General features: G+C 39.1%; 1 protein-coding gene across 3 annotated transcripts in view; it reads left to right on the plus strand.

Moving 5' to 3' along the window:
* SPG11 (SPG11 vesicle trafficking associated, spatacsin) overlaps positions 1-25,999 on the plus strand; it is a 91,066-nt gene that overhangs the window by 58,829 nt on the left and 6,238 nt on the right. For 2 of the 3 annotated variants that reach the window (XM_057544170.1, XM_007169681.2), the window contains exons 28-33: positions 13,620-13,782; positions 15,959-16,173; positions 16,624-17,377; positions 23,022-23,161; positions 23,915-24,113; positions 24,535-24,672. In XM_057544170.1, the coding sequence (XP_057400153.1) occupies positions 13,620-13,782; positions 15,959-16,173; positions 16,624-17,377; positions 23,022-23,161; positions 23,915-24,113; positions 24,535-24,672 (1,609 nt within the window). The remainder of the gene's footprint in view (positions 1-13,619; positions 13,783-15,958; positions 16,174-16,623; positions 17,378-23,021; positions 23,162-23,914; positions 24,114-24,534; positions 24,673-25,999) is intronic. The other variant, XR_009007716.1, reaches the window with a different exon arrangement.

Below are 25,999 nucleotides of genomic sequence, written 5' to 3' on the forward strand. Positions count from 1 at the left end.
ATCTTAACCATTTTTAAGTACATAGTTCAGTGGCATTAACTACATTCACATTGTTGTGCAACCGTCAGCACCACCATCTATCCCCATAGATCTCTTTTCTTTTTTTTTTTTTCCCATAACTCTCTTTTCATCTTGTAAAGCTGAAATTCTATAGCCATTAAACAATAATTCTCCATTCTCCCCTCCCACTAGCCCCTGTCAATCACCATTCTACTTTCTGTCTTTATGATTTTGACTAAGTACCTCATAGAAGTGGAATCATACAGTATTTTTCTTCTTGTGACTGGTTTATTTCACTTAACATAATGTCCTCAAGATTCATCCATGTTGTAACATGTGTCAGAATTTCCTCCCTTTGTAGTGCTGAATAATATTCATATTCCATTGTATTTATATACCACATTTTGCCTGTCCATTCATCCGTCAATGGACATTTGGGTTGCTTCTATTTTTTAGCTTTTGCAAATAATACTGCTATGAACATTGTGTACAAATATATATAGACCTTGCTTTCAATTTGTTTGGGTATCTACCTAGAAGTGAAATTGCTGGATGACATGGTAATTCTATTTCTGATATTTTGAGGAACTGCCATACTGTTTTCCATAGCAGCTATACTATTCCCACTAACAGTACACAGGCTTCCAATTTTCCACATCCTCTTCAGCACTTGTTTTCTGTATTTTTGATAGTAGTCATCCTAATGGGTGTGAGATGGTATCTCATTGTATTTTTGATTTGCATTTCCCTAATGATTAGTGATGTTGAGCATCTTTTCATGTGCTTATTGGCCATTTGTATATCCTCTTTGGAGAAATGTCTATTCAAGTCCTTTGCCCATTTTTGAATTGAGTTGCTTGTTTTTTTGGTTGTTGAATTTTAGGAATTCTCTATATATTCTGGATATTAATCCCATGTCATACATATGATTTGTAAATATTTTCTCCCATTCTGTGGGTTGCCTTTTTACTCTGTTGATGGTGTCCTTTGATGCACAAAATTGTTTAAATTTTCATGAAGTCCAATTGGCATATTTTTTTTTTTTTGCTACCTGTGCCTGTGGTATCCTAGCCAAGAAATTATTGCCAAATCCAGTGTTGTGAAGCTCTTGTCCTGTGTTTTCTTCTAAGAGTTATATTGTTTTAGGTCTTACATATTTAGGTCCTTGGTCCATTTTGAGTTAATTTTTGTGTATGTTGTTCGGTAAGGGTCCAACTTCATTTTTTTGCATGTGGATATCCAGTTTTCCCAGCACCATTTGTTGAAAAGACTGTTCTTTCCTCATTGAATGGTCTTGGCACCCTTGTCAAATATCATTTGACCATGTATATGAGGGTTTATTTTTGGGCTTTCTGTTCTTAGCCATTGGTCTATATGTCTGTCTTCATTTGGCTATTTTGATTACTGTAGTAGCTTTGTAATAAGTTTTGAAATCAGGAAGAGTGAGTCCTCTAGTTTTTTTAGTTTTTTTCAAGATTGTTTTGGCTATTCGGGGTCCCTTGAGATTCCATATGATTTCAGAATTTTCTGTGAAAACAAAATGTCATGGGGATTTTGATAGGGATTGCATTGAATCTGTAGATTTTTGGGATAGTAATGAGATTTTAACGATAGTAAGACTTCCAATTCATAAACATGGAATGTGTTTCCATTTACTTATGTCTTTAGTTTCTTTCAGCAGTGTTTTGTAGTTTTCATTGTACAAGTCTTTTACCTCATTGGTTAAGTTAATTCCTAAGTACTTTATTCTTTTTCTTTGGCTGCACCATGTGGCATGTGGGATCCTAGCTCCCTGACCAGGGATTGAACCCCCATCCCCTGCAGTGGAAGCACAGAGTCTTAAATGCTGTACTGCCAGGGAAGTCCTATTCTTTTTGATGCTATTGGAAATGGAAACATAATTTCCTTTAAAGATTGCTCATTGTTTGTGTATAGAAATGCAACTGATTTTTCTGTGTTGACTTTGTATCCTGCTACTTTGCTCAGTTCATTTACCCTTAAGTTTTCTGGTGGAATCTTTAGGGTTTTCTATATAAGATCATACCTGCAAACAGAGATCATTTTATTTCTTCCTTTCCAACTTGGATGCGTTTTATTTCTTTTTCTTGCCTAAACACTCTGGCTAGAACTTACAGAACTGTGTTGAATAGAAGTGGTGAAAGCAGGCATCTTTGCCTTGTTCCTGATCTTAGAGGAATGCTCTCAGTCTTGCTCCGTTGAGTATGATGTTTGTTGTGGGTTTTTCACATAAGGCTTTTACTATCTGGAGGTAGTTTCCTTCTATTCCTAGTTTGTTGAGTGTTTTTTTATCATGCGGTGGTGTTTAACTTTGTCAGATACTTTTTCTGCATCAATTAAGATATCATGTGGGTTTTTTTTTTTCTTCATTCTGTTGAAGAAAACTGTGATGTATATATTGAATTTTGTATGTTGAACCATTCTTGCATTCCAGGAATAAATCCCATTTGGTTATGGTATATAATCCTTTTAATATGCTGCTGAATTCAGATTGCCAGTCTTGTGTTGAGGATTTTTACATCAGTGTTCATAAAGGATATTGGTCGGTAGTTTTATTGTAGTGTCTTTATCTGTCTTTGGTATCAAGATTATGCTGGTTTCATAGAATAAGTAGGGAAGTGTTCTTTCCTCTCCAGTTTTTTGGAAAAGTTTGAGAAAGATTGGTATTAGTTCTTTAAATGTTTGGTAGAATTCACCAGTAAACCCATCAGGTCCATGGCTTTTCTTTGTTAGGAATCGGTTTTGGTTTTGTTTTGCTTTTTTGGTTGGGAGATTTTTGACTACTGATTAAATCTCCTTACTAGGAGATTTGGTCTATTCAGATTATCTATTTCTTTGTGATTTAGTCTTGGTAGATTTTGTGTTTCAAGGAATCTGTCCATTTCATCTAGGTCATCCAACTTTTTGGCATACAGTTGTTCATAGTACTCTCTTATAATCCTTTTTATTTCTGTAGAATAGGTAGTAATGTCCCCACTTTCATTTCTGATTTAGTAATTTGAGTCTTCTTTCTTTAAAAATGTGTTGTTTAATTTCCACAATTTTGTCAGTTTTCCAGTTTTCCTTTTGTTATTGACTTCTAACATCATCCCATTGTAGTCAGAGAAGATACTTCATATGATATCTGTCTTTTAAAATCTGTGAGACTTAATTGCAGTTAACATATGTTCTCTCCTGGAAAATATGCCATGTGAACTCGAGAAGAATGTGTTTTTTATTGTTGTTGGGAGAGTGTTCTGTGTATGTCTGTTAGATCTAGTTGGTTTATTGTGTGAAGTCCTCTATTTCCTTACTTGTCTCCTGTCAGGTTATTCTGTCCATTATTGTAAGCAGAGTACGGGCATACCTTTGAGATATTGCAGGTTCAGTTCCAGACCACCACAATAAAGTGAATATCGCAATAAAGTGAGTCACATAGATTTTTTGGTTTCCTGGTGCATGTAAAAGTTATGTTTAGGGCTTCCCTGGTGGCGCAGTGGTTGAGAATCTGCCTGCCAATGCAGGGGACACGGGTTCGAGCCCTGATCTGGGAAGATCCCACCCACATGCCGCGGAGCAACTAGGCCCGTGAGCCACAATTACTGAGCCTGCGCGTCTGGAGCCTGTGCTCCGCAACAAGAGAGGCCGCGATAGTGAGAGGCCTGCGCACCGCGATGAAGAGTGGCCCCCGCTTGCCGCAACTGGAGAAAGCCCTCGCACAGAAACAAAGACCCAACACAGCCATAAATAAAAAATAAATAAATAAAATAAAATAAATAAATTAAAAAAATAATAAATAAATCTTTAAAAAAAAGTTATGTTTACACTATACTGTAGTCTGTTAAGGGTGCAATAGTATTATGTCTAAAAATATATATATACATTCCTTAATTTAAAAACACTTTATTGCTAAAAAATGGTAGTTCTAATTTCAGTTTTTTACGGAAACTCCATACTGTTCTCCATAGTGGCTGTATCAATTTACATTCCCACCAGCAGTGCAGGAGGGTTCCCTTTTCTCCACACCCTCTCCAGCATTTATTGTTTGTAGATTTTTTGATGATGGCCATTCTGATTGGGAGGTGATACCTCACTGTAGTTTTGACTTGCATTTCTCTGATAATTAGTAATGTTGAGCATCTTTTCATGTGCCTCTTGGCCATCTGTATGTGTTCTTTGGAGAAATGTCTGTTTAGGTCTTCTGCCCATTTTTTGATTAGGTTTGTTGTTTTGATATTGAGCTGCATGAGCTGTTTGTATATTTTGGAGATTAATCCTTTGTCAGTTGCTTCATTTGCAAATATTTTCTCCCATTTTGAGGGTTGTCTTTTCGTCTTGTTTATGGTTTCCTTTGCTGTGCAGAAGCTTTTAAGTTTCATTAGGTCCCATTTGTTTATTTTTGTTTTTATTTCCATTTCTCTAGGAGGTGAGTCAAAAAAGATCTTGCTGTGATTTATGTCAAAAAGTGTTTTTCCTATGTTATCCTGTAAGAGTATTATAATGTCCAGTATTACATTTAGGCCTTTAATCCATTTTCAGTTTATTTTTGTGTATGGTGTTAGGGAGTGTTCTAATTTCATTATTTTACATGTAGCTGTCCAGTTTTCCCAGCACCACTTATTGAAGAGACTGTCTTTTCTCCATTGTATATTCTTGCCTCCTTTGGCATAGATTAGGTGACCATAGGTACGTGGGTTAATCTCTGGGCTTTCTATCCTGTACCATTGATCTATATTTCTGTTTTTGTGCCAGTATCATAGTGTCTTGATTACTGTAGCTTTGTAGTATAGTCTGAAGTCAGGGAGCCTGATTCCTCCAGCTCGTTTTTTTTCCCTCAAGACCACTTTGGATATTCGGGGTCTTTTGTGACTCCATACAAATTTTAAGGTTTTTTGTTCTAGTTCCATAAAAAGTGCCATTGGTAATTTGATAGGGATTGCATTGAATCTGTAGATTGCTTTGGGTAATATAGTCATTTTCACAATATTGATTCTTCCAATCCAAGAACATGGTATATCTCTCCATCTGTTTGCATCATCTTTAATTTCTTTCATCAGTGTCTTATAGTTTTCTGCATACAGGTCTTTTGTCTCCCTAGGTAGCTTTATTCCTAGGTATTTTATTCTTTTTGTTGCAATGGTAAATGGGAGTGTTTCCTTAATTTCTCTTTCAGATTTTTCATCATTAGCGTATAGGAATGCAAGAGATTTCTTTTTTTTTTTTTTTTTTTAAATTTGATGAAAGTTCATAATAATGCAGTTGACAAGAAAATTAGTTATTTCTGAGATATACATTTTAAAGTAATAACTAGGATTATTACATATAACATTATACCAGAACATATAAGATTTTTAGAAATTTCATGTAACGTCTGAAACATTTATATTAACATATTTCCATACATATTTCCATACACGTACAAATATAAGATTTTTAGAAATTTCATGTAATGTCTGAAACATTTATATTAACATATTTCCATACAAATAACCCAATGAAAGTTTAGTATTAGTTGTTTTGTTTGTTTTTTTATACTGCAGGTTCTTATTAGGCATCAATTTTATACACATCAGTGTATACATGTCAATCCCAATCGCCCAATTCAGCACACCACCATCCCCACCCCACCGCAGTTTTCCCCCCTTGGTGTCCATATGTCCATTCTCTACATCTGTGTCTCAACTTCTGCCCTGCAAAGTGGCTCATCTGTACCATTTTTCTAGGTTCCACATACATGCATTAATATACGATATTTGTTTTTCTCTTTCTGACTTACTTCACTCTGTATGACAGTCTCTAGATCCATCCACGTCTCAACAAATGACTCAATTTCGTTCCTTTTTATGGCTGAGTAATATTCCATTGTATATATGTACCACAACTTCTTTATCCATTCGTCTGTTGATGGGCATTTAGGTTGCTTCCATGACCTGGCTATTGTAAATAGTGCTGCAATGAACATTCGGGTGCGTGTATCTTTTTGAATTACGGTTTTCTCTGGGTATATGCCCAGTAGTGGGATTGCTGGGTCATATGGTAATTCTATTTTTAGTTTTTTAAGGAACCTCCATATTGTTCTCCATAGTGGCTGTATCAATTTACATTCCCACCAACAGTGCAAGAGGGTTCCCTTTTCTCCACACCCTCTCCAGCATTTGTTGTTTGTAGATTTTCTGATGATGCCCATTCTAACAGGAGTGAGGTGATACCTCATTGTAGTTTTGATTTGCATTTCTCTAATGATTAGTGATGTTGAGCATCTTTTCATGTGCTTCGTGGCCGTCTGTATGTCTTCTTTGGAGAAATGTCTATTTAGGTCTTCTGCCCATTTTTGGATTGGGGTGTTTGTTTCTTTGATATTGAGCTGAATGAGCTGTTTATATATTTTGGAGATTAATCCTTTGTCCGTTGATTCATTTGCAAATATTTTCTCCCATTCTGAGGGTTGTCTTTTCGTCTTGTTTATGGTTTCCTTTGCTGTGCAAAAGCTTTGAAGTTTCATTAGGTCCCACTTGTTTATTTTTGTTTTTATTTCCATTACTCTAGGAGGTGGATCAAAAAAGATCTTGCTGTGATTTATGTCAAAGAGTGTTCTTCCTATGTTTTCCTCTAAGAGTTTTATAGTGTCCAGTCTTATATTTAGGTCTCTAATCCATTTTGAGTTTATTTTTGTGTATGGTGTTAGGGAGTATTCTAATATCATTCTTTTACATGTAGCTGTCCAGTTTTCCCAGCACCACTTATTGAAGAGACTGTCTTTTCTCCATTGTATATCTTTGCCTCCTTTGTCATAGATTAGTTGACCATAGGTGCGTGGGTTAACCTCTGGGCTTTCTATCTTGTTCCATTGATCTATGTTTCTGTTTTTGTGCCAGTACCATATTGTCTTGATTACTGTAGCTTTGTAGTATAGTCTGAAGTCAGGGAGTCTGATTCCTCCAGCTCCATTTTTTTCCCTCAAGACTGCTTTGGCTATTCGGGGTCTTTTGTGTCTCCATACAAATTTTATGATTTGTTCTAGCTCCGTAAAAAATGCCATTGGTAATTTGATAGGGATTGCATTGAATCTGTAGATTGCTTTGGGTAGTATACTCATTTTCACAATGTTGATTCTTCCAATCCAAGAACATGGTATATCTCTCCATCTGTTGGTATCATCTTTAATTTCTTTCATCAGTGTCTTATAGTTTTCTGCATACAGGTCTTTTGTCTCCCTAGGTAGGTTTATTCCTAGGTATTTTATTCTTTTTGTTGCAATGGTAAATGGGAGTGTTTCCTTAATTTCTCTTTCAGATTTTTCATCATTAGTGTATAGGAATGCAAGAGATTTCTGTGCATTAATTTTGTATCCTGCAACTTTACCATATTCATTGATTAGCTCTAGCAGTTTTCTGGTGGCAGTTTTAGGATTCTCTATGTATAGTATCATGTCATCTGCAAACAGTGACAGTTTTACTTCTTCTTTTCCAATTTGTATTCCTTTTATTTCTTTTTCTTCTCTGATTGCCGTGGCTAGGACTTCCAGAACTATGTTGAATAATAGCGGTGAGAGTGGACATCCTTGTCTCGTTCCTGATCTTAGAGGAAATGCTTTCAGTTTTTCACCATTGAGAATGATGTTTGCTGTGGGTTTGTCATATATGGCCTTTATTATGTTGAGGTAGGTTCCCTCTATGCCCACTTTCTGGAGAGTTTTTATCATAAATGGGTGTTGAATTTTGTCAAAAGCTTTTTCTGCATCTATTGAGATGATCATATGGTTTTTATTCTTCAGTTTGTTTATATGGTGTATCACATTGATTGATTTGCATATATTGAAGAATCCTTGCATCTGGGGATAAATCCCACTTGATCATGGTGTATGATCCTTTTAATGTGTTGTTGGATTCTGTTTGCTAGTATTTTGTTGAGGATTTTTGCATCTATATTGATGAGTGATATTGGTCTGTAATTTCCTTTTTTTTGTAGTATCTTTTTCTGGTTTTGGTATCAGGGTGATGGTGGCCTCATAGAATGAGTTTGGGAGTGATCCTTCCTCCACAGTTTTTTGGAAGAGTTTGAGAAGGATGGGTGTTAGCTCTTCTCTAAATGTTTGATAGAATTCACCTGTGAAGCCATCTGGTCCTGGGCTTTTTTTTGTTGGAAGATTTTTAATCACAGTTTCAATTTCATTACTTGTGATTGGTCTGTTCATATTTTCTATTTCTTCCTGGTTCAATCTTGGAAGGTTATACCTTTCCAAGAATTTGTCCATTTCTTCCAGGTTGTCCATTTTATTGACATATAGTTGCTTGTAGTAAGTAGTCTCTTATGATCCTTTGTACTTCTGCAGTGTCAGTTGTAATTTCTCCTTTTCTCATTTCTAATTTTACTGATTTGAATCCTTTCCTTTTTTTTAAAATATTTATTTATTTGGTTGCACCGGGTCTTAATTGCAGCTGGTGGGCTCCTTAGTTGCGGCATGTGGGCGCCTTAGTTATGGCTCACCAGCTCCATGGTTGCAGCACATGGGCTCCTTTGTTGCAGCTCATGGGCTCCTTAGTTGCAGCTAGCCGGCTCCTTAGTTGTGGCATGCAAACTCTTGGTTGCAGCATGCATGTGGGATCTAGTTCCCTGACCAGGGATCGAAGCCGGGCCCCCTGCATTGGGAACGTGGAGTCTTAACCACTGCACCACCAGGGAAGTCCCTCCCTTTTTTTCTTGATGAGTCTGGCTTAAGGTTTATCAATTTTGTTTATCTTCTCAAAGAACCAACTTTTAGTTTTATTGATCTTTGCTATTGTTTTCTTTGTTTCTGTTGCATTTATTTCTGCTCTGATCTTTATGATTTCTTTCCTTCTACTAACTCTAGGGGTTTTTTTGTTCTTCTTTCTGCAGTTGCTTTAGATGTAAGGTTAGATTGTTTGAGATTTTTCTTGTTTCTTCAGGTGAGATTGAATTGCTATAAACTTCCCTTTTAGAACTGCTTTTGCTGTGTCCCATAGGTTTTGGGTTGTTGTGTTTTCATTGTCATTTGTTTCTATGTATTCTTTTATTTCCTCTTTGATTTCTTCAGTGATCTCTTGGTTATTTAGTAGCGTATTGTTTAGCCTCCATGTGTTTGTGTGTTTTATAGTTTTTTTCCTGTAATTGATTTCTTTTTTAAAAATATTTATGTATTTATTTATTTATTTGGCTGCATCGGGTCTTAGGTGCAGCGTGCGGGCTCTTTATTGCAGTGTGTGGGCTCTCTAGTTGTGGCGTGTGGGCTCTCTAGTTGTGGCGCATGGGCTCCAGAGCACGCAGGCCCGGTAGTTGTGGTGCACAGGCTCTCTAGTTGTGTTGCACTGGCTCCAGAGCACACAGGCTCTCTAGTTGTGGCATGCAGGATCCAGAGCACGTGGCCTCAGTAGTTGTGACATGTGGGGTCTCTAGTTGTGGCACAGGGTCTCTAGAGCATGCGGGCTCAGTAGTTGTGGCGCACAGACTTAGTTGCCCTGCGGCATATAGGATCTTAGTTCCCTGACCAGGGATTGAACCTGCGTCCCCTGCATTGGAAGGCAGATTCTTAACTGCTGGACCACCAGGGAAGTCCTTCCTGTAATTGATTTCTAATCTCATAGTGTTGTGGTCAGAAAAGATGCTTGATACGATTTCAACTTTCTTAAATTTACCGAGGCTTGATTTGTGACCCAAGATGTGCTCTATCCTGGAAAATGTTCTGTGTGCTCTTGAGAAGAAAGTGTATTCTGCTGCTTTTGAGTGGAACGTCCTATAAATATCAATTAAGTCTATCTGGTCTACTGTGTCATTTAAAGCTGTGTTTCCTCATTTATTTTCTATCTGGATGATCTGTCCATTGGTGTATGTGGAGTGTTAAAGTCCCCCACTATTATTGTGTTACTGTGGATTTCCCCTTTTATGGTTGTTAGCATTTGCTTTACATATTGAAGTGCTCCTATGTTGAGTGCATAACTATTTATAATTGTTATATCTTCTTCTTCTTGGATTGATCCCTTGATCATTATGTAGTGGCCTTCCTTGTCGCTTGTAACAGTCTTTATTTTAAAGTCTATTTTATCTGATATGAGCATTGCTACTCCAGCTTTCTTTTGATTTCCATTTGCATGGAATATCTTTTTCCATCCCCTCACTTTCAGTCTGGATGTGTCCCTAGGTCTGAAGTGGTCTCTTGTAGACAGTATATATATGGGTCTTGTGTTTGTATCCATTCAACCAGTTTGTGTCTTTTGGTTGGAGCATTTAATCCATTTACATTCAAGGTAATTATCAATATGTATGTTCCTGTTACTGTTTTCTTAATTTTTGGGGGTTTGTTTTTGTGGGTCTTTTTTTCTCTTGTGTTTCCCACCTAGAGAAGTTCCTTTAGCATTTGTTGTAAAGCTGGTTTGGTGGAGCTGAATTCTCTTAGCTTTTGCTTGTCTGTAAAGCTTTTGATTTCTCTGTTGAATCTGAATGAGATCCTTGCTGGGTAGAGTAATCTTGCTTGTAGGTTTTTCCCTTTCATCACTTTAAATATCCTGCCACTCCCTTCTGGCCTGCAGAGTTTCTGCTGAAAAATCAGCTGATAACCTTATGGGGATTCCCTTGTAGGTTATTTGTTGCTTTTCCCTTGTTGCTTTTAATATTTTTTCTTTGAATTTAATTTTTGTTAGTTTGATTAATGTGTGTCTTGGCATGTTTCCCCTTGGATTTATCCTGTATGGGACTCTCTGTGCTTCCTGGACTTGATTGACTATTTTCTTTCCCATGTTAGGGGATTTTTCGACTATAATCTCTTCAAATATTTTCTCAGACCCTTTCTCTTTCTCTTCTTCTTCTGGGACCCCTGTAATTCAAATGTTGGTGCGTTTAATGTTGTCCCAGAGGTCTCTGAGACTGTCCTTATTTCTTTTCATTCTTTTTTCTTTATTCTGCTCTTTGGCTGTTATTTCTACCATTCTATCTTCCAGCTCACTTATTTGTTCTTCTCCTTCAGTTCTGTTATTGATTCCTTCTAGTGTATTTTTCATTTCAGTTGTTGTGTTGTTCATCACTGTTTGTTTGTTCTTTAGTCCTTCTAGGTCCTTGTTAAACATTCTTGTATTTTTTTGATCTGTGCCTCCATTCTATTTACGAGATTTTGTATCATCTTTACTATCAGTACTCTGAATTCTTTTTCAGGTAGTTTGCCGATTTCCTCTTCATTTATTTGGTCTTGTAGGTTTTTACCTTGTTCCTTCGTCTGTACCATATTTTTTTGTCGTCTCACTTTTTTTGATGGGTGGGGCCGTGTTCCTGTCTTGCTGGTTGTTTGGCCTGAGGCATCCAGCACTGGAGTTTGCAGGCAGTTGGGTGGAGCTGGGTCTTGGTGCTGAGATGAGGACCAATGGGAGAGCTCACACCCATTAATATTCCCTGTGGTCTGAGGTTCTCTGTTAGTCCAGTGGTTTGGACTCAGCACTCCCACCACAGGAGCTCAGGCCTGACCCCTGGCCTGGGAACCAAGGCCCTGGTCACACAGGGATTCCTCCCGTCCCCTTAGGTGTCCAAGGTCCCTCACCAGCGCCTGGTTGGTGCCCTAGATGTCAGGAGACATGAACTCTACGTCCTCCTACTCCACCATCTTGACTCCACACCCTGCATTTAAGTTTCTTTCATGTCTTTTTCATGGCTTGATAGCTCATTTCTTTTTAGTGCTGAATAATACTACATTGTCTGGATATACCAGTCTATTTATCCGTTCAGCTACTGAAGGACATCTTGGTTGCTTCCAAGTTTTGGCAATTATGAATGAAGCTGCTCTAAACATCCGTGTGCAGGTTTTTCTGTGGACATAAGTTTTCAACTCATTTGGGTAAATATCAATACCAAGGAGTACTCGATCATATGGTGAGAGTATGTTAGTTTTGGAAGAGACCACCAAACTGTCTTCCAAAATGGCTGTACTGTTTTGCATTCCCACCAGCAGTGAATGAGAGTTCCTGTGTCTCCATATCCTTGCTAACCTTTGGTGTTGCCAGAGTTCCAGATTTTGGCCATTCTAATAGGTATGTTGTGATATGTCATTGTCTTAATTTGCATTCCCCTGATGACATATGGTATGGATCTTCTTCTCATATGCTTATTTGCCATCTGTGTATGTTGTTTGGTCAGGTATCTATTAAGCTCTTTGGCCTATTTTTTTAATAGTGTTGTTTGTCTTCTTATTGTTCAGTTTTAAGAGTTCTTTGTATATTTTAGATAACTAAGTCCTTTATCAGGTGTGTATTTTGCAAATATTTTCTCCCAGTCTGTGGCTTGTCATCTGATTCTCTTGACATTGTCTTTTGTAGGGCAGTTTTAAATTTTAATGAAGTCCAGCTTATCAGTTATTTCCTTCATGAATTCTTTCTTTGGTATTTTATCTAAAAAAGCCATCACCATACCCAAGGTCACCTAAGTTTCCTCCCATGTTACCTCCTAGGAATTTTATAGTTTTGCATTTTACATTTAGGTCCTTCCAGGTCTCTTCTTATTCTTGCTTGTCTGCCCGTGCTCCAGCCCCCAACCAAGGGGCAGTGCAGCTGCTCCATCGTTACCTGAGCTCTTTACTTCCATATATTTTTTACTTTAACCAGTTCCATCGTCTGTCTGCCATAGACCCTCTTCTTAGAGCGATAGAGGTAGGGAAACAAGTAAATAAAGACTAAGAACTAATGCTCTGGGGGCTTCCCTGGTGGCGCAGTGGTTAGGAATCTGCCTGCCAATGCAGGGGACCGGGTTCGAGCCCTGGTCCAGGAAGATCCCACATGCCGTGGAGCAACTGGGTCCGTGAGCCACAACTACTGAGCTTGCACTCTAGAGCCCATGCTCCGCAATAAGAGAAGCCACTGCAGTGAGAAGCCCACGCACCGCAATGAAGAGTAGCCTCCGCTCGCCGCAACTAGAGAAAGCCCGCGTGTAGCAACGAAGACTCAACGCAGCCAAAAATAAATAAATAAATAAATTTTTTAAAAAAGAACTAATGCTCTGATTCAAGCTTGATGTGGCTGCTTCTTGGGGTCATCTTCCTGTTAATATTTTTAGCATTTGATTGAAATGACAAAAGTTCAGGCTTGCTAATTGAGATCCTTCTCTAATGATAGTATAAACTACAAGCAAACTAATAGAACCAGCTCAGCAATGTTAAGCAGGTCTTTTTAAGAGGTCTTCGTATGTGAATTTCAAATCTTCTGGACTCAGGGCAGGACTAGACCCCTCTCTAAAGAAGCTGCTAAGTGAAACATGTCTGGTTAATTTCACAGCCACTCACAGGACTGTTACTTTGGCAGTCCCTAACTTGGCGGTATTTGCATTGCTTCACTCCATTCAGTCTTTAGGTCTCTTTCCCATTTTTGACTTTCACACACACAGCTCTCTACAACAGGATGTCCCACAAAGAGACAAACTACAAAGCTGCCAAAAAGGGCTTATTTTTGCTACTCCTCTGAGCTGCACTACAAATTACTGCTGTTTGAAAAGGACCTGAATAAGCATCCTCCTTTGTAATAGGAGATGCCTTTGATGGTACCTTGGCTTTCTTAGACATTCCCAAGTTCAGAGGTTTTGATTTGCTGTTCCTGAGAAACCACTTTCCCTGACCCTTTCTTTTTTTTTCATAGCTTGAAACGGCAGCCACAAGGGTCCACGCTATCATTCCTGCCCCGTGGCTGAAGGAGCATGTGTATTTTCTTTTGAAGCTTATGCTGCAGCAGTGTAGGACCCAGTATGAGCTGGGGAAGCTTTTACAGCTGTTTGTTGGAATAGAGCATCTCTTCTCTGACGGTAAGACAATACTTACAGGTAAGTTGCTGTTAAGAAGTTAGCTTACCTAATCCTGAAAATATTTTAGAAGGGCATTCAGGAAATTAAAATGCATAGGATATAAGACATTACAGTCCAATACAGGGTGTGAAGAAGAGGTTACAGGAAACTTCAGTCATGGTTAAAGCATTTACAACAGCACAACAGGGTATAACACAAGTAATACAACTATCTACTAATTCTAAGCAAATAGCCAAATTTCCCCTGGCTAGCCTCTATACTACCCTGTCACTATTATTGTTCTCTTTGACAAGTAACCTTAACATGTCATCATTGTTCAAGGTCACAGACTTGTTTCAGGAATGCCTAATTCATTTTGAAGGTTTTAAGAGACAAATTGTGTCGATTTTTTCCAGATTCCTCCAGACATTGGCAGTCTCTAAGCTTGTTGCTGATTGAATGAAACCAGTATTGCCTTACCCTCTTTTCTACTTGTCTGATAATTTCAAGTTTTTGTTGAGTGATAATGTTCTTTTACGCTAGATTCTGGTATTTTTCACTACCAGGGTTATTTTATCACATTTAAACTCACAGATGTTCAACTGGAAAGCTCACATTTGCACAGAACAGGCACAGAATGCCTGGGCTTCATGCCCGTGTTGTAGGCTGTGGGGCTGGTGACTAGAAGGGAAGGGGGGTGTTTCCAAAATGCAGTGTATATAAGCTACTGTCAGTTACTACGTAGACCAGACAGTAGGTCCTTTTAATATAAGGTACTTTCATTGGTCTCTAGTAACTTTAATTTTCTTAAGAAATAAATTTCCTGTTCTCTTGCCAGAGTTAACCCTATCCTTAAAAAATTACAAGGATTGTCTACATTGTTAACCATTACTATAATGCTTTTATTCACATAATTAAATTATTTCTGTTTTTATAGAATAGGTGTACGTGTATATCATGTATGTGCTTAGAGAAAAGAAAGGTTTTTTAAAAGACTTATGTTTTATATTATGCCTGCAAAGAAACCCAGTATGCTCATACTGGTGGTTATTGTGCGAGGTGTCTCACTGTCCCTGGAACTGCGTAAATCAGAGCACAGCTCAGCAGGTGGCATTGGGAGCAGGCTCCTACAGAAGGTTTTTCATGCCCCTCCTTTATGGTAGGGCACACGTAGGCTCTATGCATACTATATTTGGGAGTAGGAGCAAACCCAGCCACATAAATTATTGGCAGAGAATTCCTAATGTTACTAAGGATAAGAATTTGTTTGATTTCACTTATATGTGGAATCTAAAGAACGAATGAACAAACAGAAACAAACTCATAGATACCAGGAACAAACTGTTGGTTGCCAGAGAGGAGGAGGGTGAGGGGATGGGCAAAATAAGTGAAGGGGATTAAGAGGTACAAACTCCCAGTTATAAAATAAGTAAGTCACAAGGATGTAATGTACCATAGGGAATATAGTCAATAAAATTCTAATAACTTTGTATGGTGATAGTAACTAGATGTATCATGGTGATCATTTTGTAATGTTCAAAAATATCAAATCACTATGTTGTACACCTGAAACTGATATAATATTGTTAAGTCACTTATATTATACTTTGATTAAAAAAAGAGAGAGAGACTTTCCTGGGGACATCAGGCAGTGCTTAGCTGGGTCTCCCTGGGTTAAGTTAGATAGGTATCTGGAGGAGCAAGTGGTGCTCCATTCTGAATACAGTGTACCACGTTAGAGCTTTGGCTGTTGACCACCTGCAGTTTCAACTGTCCTAGAAGTTCTGTGTCTTGGTCCACATGATGCCTGCAGTGAATGAATGAGTGAACAATCATAAAAACAAATTTGTTCAAGGTAGGAGAAAAATCTGGAAAAAGATGGAACTAACCTGAATGAATGGCCAGATCTTCCCAAGGTTAACTGAGTTGCTACTACATAGTAGTCCACCAACTTCTGCCTGGTATATAAAGCCAGATTTATAGATGGAGTCCATGTGCTAATCTTAATAGTTCTTACTATATAGGAGTTGCCTTTGGCTTCCTCTGCCAGCCAACCAGAGTAGAAAAATAGGTTTTTATTTTCCCTTTAACTACATTATTATGTTAAATATATTCTCCCCTCATATTTAGTTACTCTTGAAATGCCATAGCAGTATTTTACTGATTAAATGCTTATATCTGCTTCTCTTTGGCACAGGTCCAGATGTGAAGAAGCTGTGTGTCCTTAGCCAAATTTTGAAGGATACGTCCGTAGCCATTAATCGTGTAATTATTACCAGCTACAGCCTTGAGAATTTTCAGCATGAATGTAGATCAATTTTGGAAAAACTGGAGACAGATGGATACTTTGCTTTGGCCAGGAGGGTAGCAGAACTAGCTGAGCTACCTGTGGACAACTTGGTTATTGAAGAGGTATCATTAGTCTTTTAAGTTATTTAAAATCTTAGCTTTTTGAACCAGCATTAAGCAGAACTAAATGAGGTATGTGATTTACCAGTGATGATACTTTTTCGCTTTCGACACAGACATTACTTTCAGAAATGAATGAGCCTAGAATGCCCATTTTTGAGGAATGTTTCCTTTAATATAAGGTTAGCTTACAGGACATGCTACAATTATTTTACTTTGAATAGAATTAAATATAAGGTGGCTTCCTCTTGAACCTCATTCAATTAGATAAGTTTAGAGTTGTTTTTCATACCTTAACTTTCCAGATAAAATATCCAGGATCATCTGTAGCCAAGTCCCATGTTCTCTAACTTGATTTGGGTTTTAACAAGTATGGTATACCGAGGGAGCATTAGCATTTATGATATTTCTTTATCCAGGAAAGGCTAAAAATTGCTGTGTTCAATTTCACAGATAACACAGGAAATGCAGACCTTAAAACACATTGACCAGTGGTCCCTGAAACAAGCAAGAATTGACTTCTGGAAAAAATGTCATGAGAATTTTAAGAAAAATTCCATTTCAAGCAAAGCAGCCTCTTCCTTTTTCTCAGCCCGGGCTCTTACGGCATGTGAGCGCCCAGCTGAAGAGGGACCAAGCAGCACTGAGGAGCGCCATCTGCTGCTCACTCTGGCAGGACACTGGCTTGCCCAGGAGGACCTGGTGCCTTTGGAGGAGCTGGAGGAGCTAGAGAAGCAGATCTGGCTCTGCCGCATCACCCAGCACAGCCTCAGGGGAAACCAGGAGGAAATAGACCCCAGATGTTCTCAACAGATTTCAACTAGTGGTGAACTTTCCTTTGAAAGCTTAGCCAGTGAGTTTTCATTCTCTAAGTTGGCTGCTCTGAACACATCAAAATACTTAGAATTTAATGGCCTTCCATCCAAAGACACTTGTGAGAACAAACTGAATTGGAAGGAGCAGGAGTCCCTAAACTTTTTGATTGGGCGCCTATTGGATGATGGCTGTGTGCATGAAGCAAGTAGAGTATGCCGATATTTTCATTTCTATAACCAAGATGTTGCCTTGGTGTTGCATTGCAGAGCACTAGCTTCAGGGGAAGCTAGTGTAGATGACCTGCACCCAGAGATCCATGCTCTCTTACAAAGTGCTGAGCTGCTTGAGGAAGAAGAAGAACCTGGCGTTCCTCTAAGGAAAGTCCAAAGCAGTAAGTGAAGGAGATGAAATTGCCCTGAGTCCTGTGAGGTGCTGTTGTTGGCATACTCTCCATTCTCTCCAGGAAGAAAGGGTCCCTTTTGGCGTACCAGTTACACTGTTAAGGGTAATTCATAAACTAGGTAATTAACTAGTCAATGAAGTAGAAACACCTATGTCTTTTTTTTTTTAAACCTAGAGCTCTAGTTTATCGCATTTATTTATTTATTTATTTATTTATTTATTTGGCTGCGTTGGGTCTTAGTTGTGGCACATGGGATCTTCATTGCAGCATGCGAGATCTTTAATTGTGGCATGTGGGATCTTTAGTTGCAGCATGTGGGATCTTTTAGATGTGGTATGCAGAACCATTAGTTGTGGCATGCGAACTCTTAGTTGTAGCATATGGGATCTAGTTCCCTGACCAGGGATTGAACCCGGGCCCTCTGCATTGGGAGCGCAGAGTCTTAGCCACTGGACCACCAGGGAAGTCCCATCTAGGTCTTTTAACTAGCTAAGTAACAAAGTTAGAGGGAATCTATCTGACTTGTGGCTAGTTCACTGAAATTTATCCTATGTAAATAATCATGTTTCCAATTGTACATGATCACATATAGAAATATGATTGATTTTTTATGTTAACCTTTAATCCTGTGATCTTGCTGAACTCACTTATCCTAGGAGTTTTCTTATAGATTCCTTGGGATTTTCTATGGAGATAATCATATCTGTGAATAGAGGCAGTTCTGTTTCCTCCTTTCCAATCTATTTGCCTTATTTATTTTTCTTGCTTTACTGCTCTAGCAAGGACTTCCGGCATGATGTTGGATAGGGGTGGTGAGAGTGGACATCCTTGCCTTGTTACTGATCTTAGGGAGGAAGCATTCAATCTTTCATCATTAAGTGTGATATTAGCTGTAGGTTTTTTGAAGATACCCTTTGTCATGTTGAGGAAGTTCCCTATTTGCTGAGAGTTTTTATCATGGATCAATGTTGAATTTTTTCCTGTTTTTTTCTGCATCCATTGATATGATCGTGTTTTGTTTTTTTTTCTTGTTTAGACTAGTAATACAGTAGATTACATTAATTGATCTTTTAATATATTGAACCAGCTTTTGTATTCCCAGGAAAAACCTCACTTGGTTATGGTGCATTATTCTTTTTGATATATTACTGGAATCAACTTGCTATTTTGTTGAGAATTCTTACATTTATGTTCATGAAGAATATTGATCTGTATTTTTTTTTAATACCGTCTTTGGTTTTTGCATCAGGGTAATGCTCGTTTAATGCGTTTCTGGAAAACATTACGTGGAATTGGTGTTATTTCTTCTTTAAATGTTCAGTAGAATTTACCAGTAAAACCATCTAAACCTGGAGATTTTTGTTTTGGAAGTTTTTTTTTTAAATTTATTTTATTTATTTACTTTTGGCTGTTTTGGGTCTTCGTTGCTGCACGCGGGCTTTCTCTAGTTGGGGTGTGTGGGGTCTACTTTTCATTGCAGTGTGCAGGCTTCTCATTGTGGTGGCTTCTCTTGTTGCGGAGCACGGGCTCTAGGCACACGGGCTTCAGTAGTTGGGGCATGCGGGCTCTAGAGCGCAGGCTCAGTAGTTGTGGCACGCTGGCTTAGTTGCTCCGCGGCATGTGGGATCTTCCCAGACCAGGGCTCGAACCCGTGTCCCCTGCGTTGGCAGGTGGATTCTTAACCACTGCGGCACCAGGGAAGCCCTGGAAGATTTTTAACTACAAATTTATTTCATAGTTATATGACTAATCAGGTTATCTTTTTCATCTCAGGTGAGTTTTGGTAGTTTGCAGTTTTTGAGGAAACCTTTTCTTGCCTTTGGGTTATTTGCACATTTTTTAGTCATCCATTTTAATTTGTGATTTTTTTTTTAATTATTAGCACCTTTAATTATTATTTATTTATTTATTTATTTTTTGGCTGTGTTGGGTCTTCGTTTCTGTGCGAGGGCTTCCTCTAGTTGCAGCAAGTGGGGGCCACTCTTCATCGCGGTGCGTGGGCCTCTTACTATCGTGGCCTCTCTTGTTGCGGAGCACAGGCTCCAGATGCGCAGGCTCAGTATTTGTGGCTCACGGGCCTAGCTGCTCCGTGGCATGCGGGATCCTCCCAGACCAGGGCTCAAACCCGTGTCCCCTGCATTAGCAGGCAGATTCTCAACCACTGCGCCACCAGGGAAGCCCTAATTTGTGATTTTGACTGTATAGCTTTGCATAGCTTTTTTAATTGGTTGCTCTATGGGTTACATTATACATTTGTAACTTTTCACAGTCTACTTAAAATTATATTTTAAGGGTAGAAACCTTACCATCATGTAGGTTACTTTACTTCTCTCCCTTTATGTCTTAGTTGCCTTATTATATTACACCTACATACACTGAAAATCTCATCAAACAATGCCAATTTTTTGTTTTCAACCGAAAAATATATTTTAACAAACTCAAGAGGAGAGTAGTTTATTATATTTACTCAGATATTTACAATTTTTCTTGCTCTTCCTTCATTCCTGATGTTCCAAGTTTCCTTCTAGTTTCTTTTTCCTTCTGTGTGAAGGACTTCCTTTAGTAATTCTTTCAGAGTTGTCTGCTAGAAACAGATTCTCTTAGTTTTACTTCATCTGAGAATGTCTCTATTGCACCTTCATTCCTGAAGGATGATTTTTGCTGGATATAGAACATTTATTATTTTCTTTCCACACTTAAAAATGTTCTGACACTTCCTTTTGACTTCTGTGGTATTTGATGAATAATCTGCAGTCATTCGAATCATTGTTCCCCTGTAGATAATGCATTTTTCTCTTGTTGCTTTCAAGACTTTTTCCTGTCTTTTGTCTTCAGCAGTTTGGTTATAGCATGACTGGACATGTATTTTGGGGGGCTTATGCTATTTGGGGTTCACTGAGTTTCTTAAAAATGTGGCTTTATCAAATTTAGGTAGTTTTCAGACATCATTTTTTTCAAATATTTTTCCAGCACCATACTCTTACTCCTCTCCTTATGGGACTCCAATGACTCCAATGAAACAAAAACAAAAGTTATTGTTTCACAAGTGCCTGAAGCTTTGTTCAGTCTTTTTCAATCTTTCTCTGTTGTTCAGATTGGATAATTTCTATTTATCTATCTTCAATTTCACTGACTATCTCCTCTGGCATTTCCATTCTGCTATCAAGATTTTTTTTTTTAATTTCTGTGATTTTTAAATTTCAGTTCTAAAACTTCCATTTTATTCTTCTTTATACCTTTAATTTCTTTGCTAAGACTTTCTGTTTTTCTGTTTATCTTAAGAGCGTTCATAATTGCTTGTTGGAACATTTGTAATAGCTGCTTTAAAGTCTTTTTCAGATAATTTCAACATTTATGTCATTTTAGTGCTGGGTTTCATCATTTGTCTTTCCTTTGTCTTATATGAGTTGAGATCTTCCTGTATTTTTGTATGCTGAATAACTTCATGTTGTATCCTGGACATTTCGAATAGTGTATTATGGGATGCTGCGTCTTGTTTAAATCCTATGAAGACTGTTGATATTTTTTTAGCAGGCAATTGACCTGGCTATGTTCAGACTACACGTTCCAATGTACTTTCTGTGGGCTGTGGTTCTAACATCATCAGTTCAGTTTTCAAATTCTTTGTGGTGCTGTTCAGATCCATCCTGTATGTGCCATCCTGTGGTCAGTCCGCAACCTGCGTAGTGGTCTGTCTGTTGACTTAGTTCTCAAAGTCTTTGATATGTTGGTCGGGATCAGATCCACACATGCAAAGCCCAGGAATGAGCCCTAATGTTTATAAACAACTTTATTGTGTTGCTTTCCTGAATCTGTCTTCCAAGTACTTTCTGGTTACCCGAGGCTTTCCTTTTCAGTCTTCTGGCCAAAGCTGGAGGTTTAGTTACCCCATCCTGTCATGTACTTTCCTGACTGCCCGCATCTAGGGCCAGCTGACAGGAGGATAATACAAAAGGGAACAGGGATTCACTCTGCCCCCTTAGGACCAGAGCACTTCTGATCCAAAAAGAAGGTCCCTCTCTGAGTTTTGGCTCTTGCCAGCTGCTGCTGCAGCCCCTCCCACCACAGCCGAGTGGTTGCTTAGGAGCTAGGACCAGAGAGGATGGGCTGTGGGAGTTCCCTTTCCGCTCCTTGAGCCTGCTCTGGAGGACGTCTCCTGGAGCCCACTCTCTTTGTGAGCTGTAGTGCTTGGTTCTGGGTTTCGGGCAGCGTTGCATTCACTCTGGAGGTTCCTAGAGGGGAGAAAATGGTAATGCAGGTTATCTTCGATCCATCTGCTGCTATTTGCTCTTCAGAGTCCTCATATAGCACTGCATGCGCTGTGTCCAGCTTTTATATTGAGGTCAGTGGGAGAGACCTAGAACTGAAAACTCTAATGAAGGATTTTAAGCAGGGGAATAACATGGTCTGAGTTGCCTTTTATATTTTTGTGTTTAAAGCATATTTTTAAAAGAGTAATGTCTTAAAAGCAAAAGTATTACATGCTTAATGTAATAAATCACAATACAGAAGTGCATAAAGTAAAAAGTGAGTTATTTATCCGTTGAACACCACGCCCACCAAATTCCCCAGAATAACATCTTTTACTTGCTTGGCATGCATTATTTTCTACGTGTGGGCTCGCACATGTGTGCAGGTGTGCGCACACACACACACACAAATATTTATTTATTTTCTACAAAAATACGGTTATATTGTTCTGCAACATTTTTCCCTGTCAGTACAGATAGATTGACCTCATTCTTTTAATAACTGCAGGGTATTCTACTATATGAATGTACTATTTTTTTTTAATTGGAGTATGGTTGCTTTACAATATTGTGTTAGCTGATTCACTTTTCTGTACAGTATAAACTATATGTATACATATATCCCCTCTTTTTTGGATTTCCTTCTCAGTTAGGTCATGTACTATGATTTTTTTAACAATGATTTACTGAGACACGTTTAAAATTTTTCCATTTTGTTTTTGCTATTAGAAACAGTGTTATATAAATATTCTTTTCTACTTTTTTCCACTAAGAGAAACCCTTTCTCAAATTAAGAAAGTTTTATTTTAGGCTAAGAGCTTTTTTTAAAAAATCAGGAATGGATTCTAATTTTACCGTGTCTTTAAGGTATCTGTCAGATGATCCTTGATTTTTGTGATTTGCATTTTAGAATGTGAAGAATGCTGAGTGTTTGGAAGATTGAGTTGGGGAAGAAGGGAGGCTGGTGGCAGGAGACAGTAACACCTCTAGATGCAGGGTGATAAAGGCTGGAACTAAGGTGGTGACTGGAGAGATGTTTTGGAGATACAGTCAGGTAGACCTGGTGATTATTTGACATAAGGGGAAATTGGGAGGCAGTGTATGTGGAGGAGAGTCTGGCAGGCATCTTTGGTGATGATCTCTAGAGTGTTCATTAGGTGGCTTTGAGTCTTTGAAGTATCCTGGGCTGGGGATTTCCTAGAAGAAGGCAATGAAAGAAGTTTAAGTGGGGTGTGAGCCCTGTTAGAAGTGGTCCCAGACCCATGGGGAGTCAACAGGGTGCAGTGAAGGAAGCTGTGAGCAGAGAGGTAGAGTCATAGGGGGCTGAGGAGAGACCTTAAAAGCCCCCTTAAAGCCCCCCTCAGACCTGTATTTGCTTCCAGCTTCAAGTTTGGATAGTCAGTCATTTGTGATGCTGCCCCCCAGTGATGAAGTGGTAACTATTCTGGAAACTCTGACAAGCAAATGCCTCCATGGGAAGAATTATTGCCGGCAGGTCCTCTGTCTCTATGCACTTGCCAAGGTATGTGCCAAAGGGCTGGGTCTCCACAGGAGCTCCCTCTGAGAGGGAGGGAAGGGAGAAGGTGAAGGTGGATTTTGGACATTGCCCTCAGTAGTCAGCCCTTCAGATTATAATCATGACCTGGGAGTAGAGCTCTTGTCAGGACGTTGGCCCCTATAAATCCATCCCTGGGGAATAGTGGTGAGCTTTCCATATGGGAAAGAGCCCAAAATAAGTTTTAAAATAAAATTAAATGGAATGTAATGACTATAAAACAGGAGCCAGAGCAGCCAGGAATTGTTTTGGCTTTGTGCTGATTGAGGGAGAAAAAGAGTAGATTCTAAGTGCAGTGGAAGAGCACGAGAGAAAGCAAGCCGAGCACTAAAAGCCCTTCCTTGGACAACAAGGCTCAGAGACGTCTTTGGAAATTGAGGGTTCCTGCTGCCATGGGAACAATAAAGAAGGGGCTCTGCCTTTTCTTCAACTTCCTTAGGTTTCATAACATTTGAAAAGCTCAGTGTTCAGTGAGAAATCAGTCACCTGATGTTTTCTGAAGACAAGCCTTTCTCTTGCTTGGATTCACCTCATTGGCAAAGCAGTAGAAAGGGCTAGAAAACAGTGTTTGCTCCTTCTAAGGTTCCTGCTCAGGATGAGGGATCTTTAAGCTCAGAAAACCATGGCGTCTGTCCACATCAGATTTCAGGAAAGGCTGTCTTCTGCTAGCTTTTTCCTGGTTCCTAATGATGGCTTGGATTGGCTCTGCCTTCCTCTCAGGAGCTGGGCTGTTCCTACACAGATGTCGCTGCCCAGGATGGTGAGGCCATTCTCCGGGTAATCTTGGCCTCTCAGCAGCCTGACCGATGCAAGCGAGCTCAAGCCTTCATCAGCACCCAGGGCCTCGAGCCAGACACAGTGGCTGAACTTGTGGCTGAAGAGGTGACCCGGGAGCTGCTGACCCCATCAGAGGGAACAGGTGCCCTACCTTTCAGGCCTCCCCAGCCTTTCAGACCACATTCTCAAGTTCCCAGCATTAAGGATTTGATGTTATGCTCATATATATCTTGTATGCTGTCCTTTCAAGTTGCCAGGTTGCACTTGTAAGAGGAGAACACATTGCATTTATTTTGTTGTTATTGCTTTTTGTTTATTGTTTTATGATTATATTTAGAGTAACTGTGCCTTTCTCTGATCTAATGAGCTCCTGCTGTCCCGTAAGATGGCATCTCACCTGAGATATTTGACCCCAGCAAGAGGAGAGCTGCCCCGGAGCGTCTTCATCATTACCTCCTGGTGCCCAGGCCTGGGCAGGGTGGGCCTCCTGCCCTGGGGCTCTTGTCTTCCTTTCATCTCTCTCAAGGTAAAACTAGCACCTTTCTCCACATCTTTCTGTATAGGACGTAAGCAGACGTTCACCCCAACAGAGGAAAGCCAGACGTTTCTTCAGCTGACCGCTCTGTGTCAAGACCGCACCTTGGTAGGCATGAAGTTGTTGGATAAGATTTCCTCCGTTCCCCATGGGGAATTGTCTTGCAGTAAGTTCTTGGCCACTTTCTTACATGTTTTGGGCCCAAGCAGGTCTCTAAGAAGTCTTATGAGGTTAAGTCTTTTCAAAACTCAATTTGGATCCTTGTTCCTTCTCTGGATCCCTACTCCTCCAGGATTGTTTATAAGTTCTTAGTAGAAAGCCATAAGTTCATTGAAGAAAAGCTAGAAAATATATATGGCAAAGCAACCCCAAATTTAAAATCACACAAAAAGGTAACCTTTTAACATTTGGCATATTTAGCTTATTTTATTCTTACATTACCCTGAAAAATGGCTATTATTGTCCCCATTTTAGAAGAAGGAAACTGAAGCTTTAGAAAAGTTGATTAATTTATAACTATTAAGTGGCAGAGCTGGCATTTGAACCCTGTCTGTGTGATTTCAAAGCCTGCTCACTTTTCACAGTGTTGCTGTATGCATTCAGTAGTATGTGTCCCTCTCATCTTTTTCTATGCAAGTCCATAGGTTATTTTTCAAAAATAGCATTATACTGTGTATACTGTTTATAATTACCACTATGCTGTCATTAATATCTTTCCATGACACTATTCTATATAATTTTTTATAATTTTTAGTCATTACATTTCTCTTGTATGTAATTAAAAAATGTATACCCTATTGTAGGACCTATAGATTGCTTCCAATTTTCCGCTGTTTTAAGCATTGTGATAGACATGCTTATAGGCAAGTCTGTGTGCACATCCATGGTTATTTCCCTAAGACAAATTCCTGATTCAGGAGTATGCCCATTTTTAAGGTTTTATATATATATTGCCAAATTTACTTCAGGAAAAAAAATTCACTTCTCACTCCCTCTTAAGCAGTGTGTGAGAGTATCATTTCCTGGAGCCCATTATACTCTGCAAATTTGATGTGAAAAAGGCATTTTACTGATGTTTAGGGAACACGTGAGATTTTAAGAGGTTGAATAGGTTTATTTTTAAAACAGCCTTCTGGGAATTCCCTGGCGGTCCAGTGGTTAGGACTTGGCAATTTCACTGCTGTGTGCCCGGGTTCGATCCCTGGTCAGGGAACTAAGATCCCACAAGCCGTGCAGTGCGGCCAAAACATAAATAAATAAAATAGCCTTCTGTATCTCTTCTCAGTCCAGTTCAGCAACATCTACTGAGTATTGACTGTGTACCAGGCACTCTAAAAACAGGGGTATGGTGAACAAGTTAAGCAGCAGTCCTGGAGCTCACAGACTAGGGGTGTAATTCACAGTAAGCATACTGATGGGGCCAACAAAGGTTTTGGGAGGAAATGTGCAAACCAAGACCAGAAGCATTAGTAGCCAGTAGGTTTGGGGAGGGC

This window comes from Balaenoptera acutorostrata, chromosome 3 (assembly GCF_949987535.1).
Source record: "Balaenoptera acutorostrata chromosome 3, mBalAcu1.1, whole genome shotgun sequence".
Taxonomy (NCBI): Eukaryota; Metazoa; Chordata; class Mammalia; order Artiodactyla; family Balaenopteridae; genus Balaenoptera; species Balaenoptera acutorostrata.